The sequence below is a fragment of the Dendropsophus ebraccatus genome, chromosome 14 (assembly GCF_027789765.1).
Source record: "Dendropsophus ebraccatus isolate aDenEbr1 chromosome 14, aDenEbr1.pat, whole genome shotgun sequence".
NCBI lineage: Eukaryota > Metazoa > Chordata > Amphibia > Anura > Hylidae > Dendropsophus > Dendropsophus ebraccatus.
In genome coordinates, this window is record NC_091467.1 from 2,363,244 (window position 1) to 2,372,545 (window position 9,302).

A 9,302-nucleotide genomic window follows, 5' to 3' on the forward strand; every position below is an offset into this window, starting at 1 on the left:
ATATATATATATATATATATATACACACACACACACACACAGGGGTAGATGGGAGTTGGTCTGCACTGCCTGTACTACTACTGTACTGTATATGCACTCCAGCAGTCTTATACAGTACAGGATGGGAGATGGTGGTGCACTGCCTGTACTACTACTGTGCTGTATATGCACTCCAGCAGTCTTATACAGTACAGGATGGGAGATGGCGGTGCACTGCCTGTACTACTACTGTGCTGTATATGCACTCCAGCAGTCTTATACAGTACAGGATGGGAGGTGGTGGTGCACTGCCTGTACTACTACTGTACTGTATATGCACTCCAGCAGTCTTATACAGTACAGGATGGGAGATGGCGGTGCACTGCCTGTACTACTACTGTGCTGTATATGCACTCCAGCAGTCTTATACAGTACAGGATGGGAGATGGCGGTGCACTGCCTGTACTACTACTGTGCTGTATATGCACTCCAGCAGTATTATACAGTACAGGATGGGAGATGGTGGTGCACTGCCTGTACTACTACTGTGCTGTATATGCACTCCAGCAGTCTTATACAGTACAGGATGGGAGATGGTGGTGCACTGCCTGTACTACTACTGTACTGTATATGCACTCCAGCAGTCTTATACAGTACAGGATGGGAGATGGTGGTGCACTGCTTGTACTACTACTGTGCTGTATATACACTCCAGCAGTCTTATACAGTACAGGATGGGAGATGGCGGTGCACTGCTTGTACTACTACTGTGCTGTATATGCACTCCAGCAGTCTTATACAGTACAGGATGGGAGATGGTGGTGCACTGCCTGTACTACTACTGTGCTGTATATGCACTCCAGCAGTCTTATACAGTACAGGATGGGAGATGGCGGTGCACTGCTTGTACTACTACTGTGCTGTATATGCACTCCAGCAGTCTTATACAGTACAGGATGGGAGATGGTGGTGCACTGCCTGTACTACTACACTACTACGGCATTTGTCGGTGTATGTCGGGGGGGGGGAGGGGGTAGATCGGTATAATGTTACAGTAGGTGCTGTATGTTGGGGGGTATATCAGTATAATGCGGCATTAGTCGGTGTATGTCGGGGGGGTATATCAGTATAATGTTACAGTAGGTGCTGTATGTCGGGGGGTATATCAGTATAATGTTACAGTAGGTGCTGTATGTCGGGGCGGGGTCTCAGTATAATGTTACAGTAGGCGCTGTATGTTGGGGGGTATATCAGTATAATGTTACAGTAGGCGCTGTATGTCGGGGGGTATATCAGTATAATGTTACAGTAGGCGCTGTATGTCGGGGGGGTCTCAGTATAATGTTACAGTAGGCGCTGTATATCGGGGGTATATCAGTATAATGTTACAGTAGGTGCTGTATGTCGGGGGGTCTCAGTATAATGTTACAGTAGGCGCTCTATGTCGGGGGGTATATCAGTATAATGTTACAGTAGGTGCTGTATGTCGGGGGGTATATCAGTATAATGTTACAGTAGGTGCTGTATGTCGGGGGGTATATCAGTATAAAGTTACAGTAGGCGCTGTATGTCGGGGGGTATATCAGTATAATGTTACAGTAGGCGCTGTATGTCGGGGGGTCTCAGTATAATGTTACAGTAGGCGCTGTATGTCGGGGGGTATATCAGTATAATGTTACAGTAGGTGCTGTATGTCGGGGGGTATATCAGTATAATGTTACAGTAGGTGCTGTATGTCGGGGGGTATATCAGTATAATGTTACAGTAGGTGCTGTATGTCGGGGGGTATATCAGTATAATGTTACAGTAGGCGCTCTATGTCGGGGGGTATATCAGTATAATGTTACAGTAGGTGCTGTATGTCGGGGGGTATATCAGTATAATGTTACAGTAGGTGCTGTATGTCGGGGGGTATATCAGTATAATGTTACAGTAGGCGCTGTATGTCGGGGCGGGGTCTCAGTATAATGTTACAGTAGGCGCTGTATGTCGGGGGGTATATCAGTATAATGTTACAGTAGGCGCTGTATGTCGGGGGGTCTCAGTATAATGTTACAGTAGGCGCTCTATGTCAGGGGGTATATCAGTATAATGTTACAGTAGGTGCTGTATGTCGGGGGGTATATCAGTATAATGTTACAGTAGGCGCTGTATGTCGGGGGGGTCTCAGTATAATGTTACAGTAGGCGCTGTATGTCGGGGGGGTCTCAGTATAATGTTACAGTAGGCGCTGTATGTCGGGGGGTATATCAGTACAATGTTACAGTAGGCGCTGTATGTCGGGGGGGATCTCAGTATAATGTTTCAGTAGGCGCTGTATGTCGGGGGGTATATCAGTATAATGTTACAGTAGGCGCTGTATGTCGGGGGGGTCTCAGTATAATGTTACAGTAGGCGCTGTATGTCGGGGGGGATCTCAGTATAATGTTTCAGTAGGCGCTGTATGTCGGGGGGTATATCAGTATAATGTTACAGTAGGCGCTGTATGTCGGGGCGGGGTCTCAGTATAATGTTACAGTAGGCGCTGTATGTCGGGGGGGATCTCAGTATAATGTTACAGTAGGCGCTGTATATCGGGGGGTATATCAGTATAATGTTACAGTAGGTGCTGTATGTCGGGGGGTATATCAGTATAATGTTACAGTAGGCGCTGTATGTCGGGGGGGTCTCAGTATAATGTTACAGTAGGCGCTGTATGTCGGGGGGTATATCAGTACAATGTTACAGTAGGCGCTGTATGTCGGGGGGGATCTCAGTATAATGTTTCAGTAGGCGCTGTATGTCGGGGGGTATATCAGTATAATGTTACAGTAGGCGCTGTATGTCGGGGGGGTCTCAGTATAATGTTACAGTAGGTGCTGTATGTTGGGGGGTATATCAGTATAATGTTACAGTAGGCGCTGTATATCGGGGGGTATATCAGTATAATGTTACAGTAGGCGCTGTATGTCGGGGCGGGGTCTCAGTATAATGTTACAGTAGGCGCTGTATATCGGGGGGTATATCAGTATAATGCGCCATTAGTCGGTGTATGTCGGGGGGTATATCAGTATAATGTTACAGTAGGCGCTGTATGTTGGGGGGGTATATCAGTATAATGTTACAGTAGGCGCTGTATGTCGGGGGGTATATCAGTATAATGTTACAGTAGGCGCTGTATGTCGGGGGGTATATCAGTATAATGTTACAGTAGGCGCTGTATGTCGGGGGGTATATCAGTATAATGTTACAGTAGGCGCTGTATGTCGGGGGGGTCTCAGTATAATGTTACAGTAGGCGCTGTATGTTGGGGGGGTATATCAGTATAATGTTACAGTAGGCGCTGTATGTCGGGGGTATATCAGTATAATGTTACAGTAGGCGCTGTATGTCGGGGGGTCTCAGTATAATGTTACAGTAGGCGCTGTATGTCGGGGGGTATATCAGTATAATGTTACAGTAGGCGCTGTATGTCGGGGGGTATATCAGTATAATGTTACAGTAGGCGCTGTATGTCGGGGGGTATATCAGTATAATGTTACAGTAGGCGCTGTATGTCGGGGGTCTCAGTATAATGTTACAGTAGGCGCTGTATGTCGGGGGGTCTCAGTATAATGTTACAGTAGGTGCTGTATGTTGGGGGGTATATCAGTATAATGTTACAGTAGGCGCTCTATGTCGGGGGTATATCAGTATAATGTTACAGTAGGCGCTGTATGTCGGGGGGTATATCAGTATAATGTTACAGTAGGCGCTGTATGTCGGGGGGGTATATCAGTATAATGTTACAGTAGGCGCTGTATGTCGGGGGGTATATCAGTATAATGTTACAGTAGGCGCTGTATGTCGGGGGGTATATCAGTATAATGTTACAGTAGGCGCTGTATGTCGGGGGGTATATCAGTATAATGTTACAGTAGGCGCTGTATGTCGGGGGGTATATCAGTATAATGTTACAGTAGGTGCTGTATGTCGGGGGGTCTCAGTATAATGTTACAGTTGGCGCTGTATGTCGGGGGGTATATCAGTATAATGTTACAGTAGGCGCTGTATGTCGGGGGGTATATCAGTATAATGTTACAGTAGGCGCTGTATGTCGGGGGGTCTCAGTATAATGTTACAGTAGGCGCTGTATGTCGGGGGGTATATCAGTATAATGTTACAGTAGGCGCTGTATGTCGGGGGGTATATCAGTATAATGTTACAGTAGGTGCTGTATGTCGGGGGGTCTCAGTATAATGTTACAGTTGGCGCTGTATGTCGGGGGGTATATCAGTATAATGTTACAGTAGGCGCTGTATGTCGGGGGGGTCTCAGTATAATGTTACAGTAGGTGCTGTATGTCGGGGGGTCTCAGTATAATGTTACAGTTGGCGCTGTATGTCGGGGGGTATATCAGTATAATGTTACAGTAGGCGCTGTATGTCGGGGGGTATATCAGTATAATGTTACAGTAGGCGCTGTATATCGGGGGGTATATCAGTATAATGTTACAGTAGGCGCTGTATGTCGGGGGGTATATCAGTATAATGTTACAGTAGGCGCTGTATGTCGGGGGGTCTCAGTATAATGTTACAGTAGGCGCTGTATATCGGGGGGTATATCAGTATAATGTTACAGTAGGCGCTGTATGTCGGGGCGGCGTCTCCTCGCCTGCAGGCAGTCTGTAACCTTTATACTTCTTGTGTCTGGATATAGAAGCTGCGCGGGATACACCAGACAGTAACCTGAGGAAACTATCACTATGTTACTATGGAGGCTGAGCTAGGATGTTAGTTTTATGCCATGTGCACATGGCTGCTTACTTACAGAAACAGCGCCACCCCTGGCTCAGTACCAGACACAACCTCAGTGTGTGTGGGCCGAGTCCCTGCTCAGTGTGAGTGTGGGGTGAGTCCCTGCTCAGTGTGAGTGTGGGGTGAGTCCCTGCTCAGTGTGAGTGTGGGGTGAGTCCCTGCTCAGTGTGAGTGTGGGGTGAGTCCCTGCTCAGTGTGAGTGTGGGGTGAGTCCCTGCTCAGTGTGAGTGTGGGGTGAGTCCCTGCTCAGTGTGAGTGTGGGGTGAGTCCCTGCTCAGTGTGAGTGTGGGGTGAGTCCCTGCTCAGTGTGAGTGTGGGGTGAGTCCCTGCTCAGTGTGAGTGTGGGGTGAGTCCCTGCTCAGTGTGAGTGTGGGGTGAGTCCCTGCTCAGTGTGAGTGTGGGGTGAGTCCCTGCTCAGTGTGAGTGTGGGGTGAGTCCCTGCTCAGTGTGAGTGTGGGGTGAGTCCCTGCTCAGTGTGAGTGTGGGGTGAGTCCCTGCTGGCTGAGTGTGGGGTGAGTCCCTGCTGGCTGAGTGTGGGGTGAGTCCCTGCTGGCTGAGTGTGGGGTGAGTCCCTGCTGGCTGAGTGTGGGGTGAGTCCCTGCTGGCTGAGTCCCTGCTGGCTGAGTGTGGGGTGAGTCCCTGCTGGCTGAGTCCCTGCTGGCTGAGTGTGGGGTGAGTCCCTGCTGGCTGAGTGTGGGGTGAGTCCCTGCTGGCTGAGTGTGGGGTGAGTCCCTGCTGGCTGAGTGTGGGGTGAGTCCCTGCTGGCTGAGTGTGGGGTGAGTCCCTGCTGGCTGAGTGTGGGGTGAGTCCCTGCTGGCTGAGTGTGGGGTGAGTCCCTGCTGGGTGAGTGTGGGGTGAGTCCCTGCTGGGTTAGGTCAGTGACTATCTTAGACTTGGCTTATATCCGTGCTGATTGGCTGATAACGCTGCGATTAGTGATGGTTGGTGATGACTGTATCTTTCCTCTGTAGTTTGCAGTTGAGGCGCAGAATGGACACGTCACCTTGCAGAACTCACCGCCACTGAACGCTGCTGCCCCCGGAGACGGCCACGGTACGTATTAGTCACACCCTCATATATAAATATATATATATATATATATATATATATATATATATATACAGTGCCCTCTGTCTCATCCCAGCACAGCGGTGGGTCATGTGATCAGCGGCCTGACCCACAGAAAATCCCAGGGTTCATAGTCAGGGGGCGTGGCCTGTCCTGGGAAATAAATGACGCTCTGACCTTCAGGTGAATGTAAAATTGCCAAGGAAGCGGAGCAGAGATGGTGAGGAGTCCTGTATATGGCCCCTGGACACCGTGGGATCACATAACCTGCGGCTCCACCATCGCTCTCTCTCGGCTGGTGAGCGGAGTTTATCTGGGGCGAGGCTCCGTCATTTTCTCAATGAGTCAACATTCCTGTGTCCGTGTGTATATACAGGGCGTGTGCAGAAGAGCCAGCGCCGCAGCTTCACCCATGGTGTAAGACGGCCCTCCTCCCGTATAAACAGCGGCCGTCGAGCTGCCGGACGTGGAGACGACCATCGCTTACTCCTCTAAGCTGCTTCTATATTCATGGAAAATATTTCCCTTGTTTAGTCATAAAACTGGAAGATGAGAGAAGCGATGCAGCGCCCCCTACAGGAAGTGATAGAAGATCTCTGCAGCCACAATGCTGGAGGAACTCCGACTCATATAGCTTATTATGGGTGAGAGGAGCATCCTCCCTGCCCTGCAGCACTATAGGAGGTCCAAGCAGAAGCCCCCTGACACCCACACAGTAACCCACACTATATTAGTGAGCTGGAGGAACTCCGACTCATATAGCTTATTATGGGTGAGAGGAGCATCCTCCCTGCCCTGCAGCACTATAGGAGGTCCAAGCAGAAGCCCCCTGACACCCACACAGTAACCCACACTATATTAGTGAGCTGGAGGTTTGTGTAGATTATCTTAAAGGGTTTCTCTTTCAAATCAACTGGTGGCAGAAAGTGTACTTATCAGCTGCTGTATGTCCTGCAGGAATTGGTGTATTCTCTCTAGTCTGACACAGTGCTCTGATATGTTGTGTGTGAACGTACCCGAAACCCAAATGTTAAGACCAAAACCACAAATCGTGAGGTAAAGCAGCTCTGTGCAGTAAAATGGCCAACCAGGCTGCATAGCCCCAAAGATGCCCCTCATCTGCTGGGGAAGTAATATGAAAGGCCGCCCCGAAACCAGAGCGCTACAGCTCCAGGAGTATGCAGACATGTGTGCACAAGCAGGGCCGCTTCTGCCATCAGGCCTCAGGCCGCTTCTGCCATCAACCAGGTGTCTGAGGGGGCGGCATTATAGTGGTCAGTCAGACCAAGTCACGGAGTGTTCTGTGCTGTGTAGCATGTATCTATCTATATAGCATGTGCTCTCCCTCCTCCCTGCCCAAGCCTCCCCTGCACTGAGAATAAGAAAGTTCAGGACCTGTGTGTATGCAGCCTAAGTGTCACACACAGGTCCGGAGCCTCATTTGTGCTTGGAGGCTGGGGCTGTGCTTGCTGGGCGCTCTGGTCCGACTCCTGACATGTCAGGACGTTCCTCACAGTGCATAGCAGGCTGCTGGTGCCCCCCTCCCCTTACTGACCACACTGCTGCTGGTGCCCTCCTCCCCTTACTGACCACACTGCTGCTGGTGCCCTCCTCCCCTTACTGACCACACTGCTGCTGGTGCCCCCCTCCCCTTACTGACCATACTGCTGCTGGTGCCCCCCTCCCCTTACTGACCACACTGCTGCTGGTGCCCCCCTCCCCTTACTGACCACACTGCTCCTGCTGCTGGTGCCCCCCTCCCCCTTACTGACCACACTGCTCCTGCTGCTGGTGCCCCCCTCCCCTTACTGACCACACTGCTGCTGGTGCCCCCCTCCCCCTTACTGACCACACTGCTCCTGCTGCTGGTGCCCCCCTCCCCTTACTGACCACACTGCTGCTGGTGCCCCCCTCCCCTTACTGACCACACTGCTGCTGGTGCCCCCCTCCCCTTACTGACCACACTGCTGCTGGTGCCCCCCTCCCCCTTACTGACCACACTGCTCCTGCTGCTGGTGTCCCCCTCCCCTTACTGACCACACTGCTCCTGCTGCTGGTGCCCCCCCTCCCCCTTACTGACCACACTGCTCCTGCTGCTGGTGTCGTCCTCCTCTGGGCCGGTGCTGATTTGGGAGGCCGCTGTGTGGTGAGTGATCATGATGGGGTCAGTGAGGTCACAGTCATGGCACATGAAACAGAAAGTGCAGATTCTCTGCTCTGCTGCTCAGGACACAGTGTGCAAGACACCAGATCACACAGCAGTACATACAGTACATACCATCCCTGCTGCGGTGTGCAAGACACCAGATCACACAGCACTACATACAGTACATACCATCACTGCTGTGGTGTGCAAGACACCAGATCACACAGCAGTACATACAGTACATACCATCCCTGCTGCGGTGTGCAAGACACCAGATCACACAGCACTACATACAGTACATACCATCCCTGCTGTGGTGTGCAGGATACCAGATCACACAGCAGTACATACAGTACATACCATCCCTGCTGCAGTGTGCAAGACACCAGATCACACAGCAGTACATACAGAACATACCATCCCTGCTGCAGTGTGCAGGATACCAGATCACACAGCACTACATACAGTACATACCATCCCTGCTGCAGTGTGCAGGATACCAGATCACACAGCACTACATACAGTACATACCATCCCTGCTGCAGTGTGCAGGATACCAGATCACACAGCACTACATACAGTACATACCATCCCTGCTGCAGTGTGCAGGATACCAGATCACACCGCACTACATACAGTACATACCATCCCTGCTGCAGTGTGCAGGATACCAGATCACACAGCAGTACATACAGTACATACCATCACTGCTGTGGTGTGCAAGACACCAGATCACACAGCAGTACATACAGTACATACCATCCCTGCTGCAGTGTGCAGGATACCAGATCACACAGCAGTACATACAGTACATACCATCACTGCTGTGGTGTGCAAGACACCAGATCACACAGCAGTACATACAGTACATACCATCCCTGCTGCAGTGTGCAGGATACCAGATCACACAGCACTACATACAGTACATACCATCCCTGCTGCAGTGTGCAGGATACCAGATCACACAGCAGTACATACAGTACATACCATCCCTGCTGCGGTGTGCAAGACACCAGATCACACAGCAGTGGTGAAGGCATGTGTGCACTGCTTGTGTGAGTAGCATGGATATATGCATATCCCAAAACTCATTATCTGCACATCCATGCTGTCAGTTTCCCTTCCCTTGTATAACCCACATTTAAAGTGAACCTGTCCTTTTAAAAAGCTTTTGACAGGTCAGAGAGACATATGAAAAGTTTTGATCGGCCCGGGTCTGAGGGTTACATTGGTAGCAATCGTGAGAAAGAGCCAGGAGAAGACGGCTCATACACACCCATACTGTACATACATTATACACACACATACTGTACATACATTATACACCCATACTG

The 9,302-nt window shown here is 50.4% G+C and overlaps 1 protein-coding gene across 13 annotated transcripts in view; it reads left to right on the forward strand.

The window, feature by feature from the left end:
- Nucleotides 1–9,302, forward strand: part of BCAS1 (brain enriched myelin associated protein 1) — a 154,746-nt gene that overhangs the window by 14,684 nt on the left and 130,760 nt on the right. For all 13 annotated transcript variants that reach the window (XM_069953636.1, XM_069953639.1, XM_069953643.1 and 10 more), the window contains exon 3: nucleotides 5,726–5,807. In XM_069953636.1, the coding sequence (XP_069809737.1) occupies nucleotides 5,726–5,807 (82 nt within the window). The remainder of the gene's footprint in view (nucleotides 1–5,725; nucleotides 5,808–9,302) is intronic.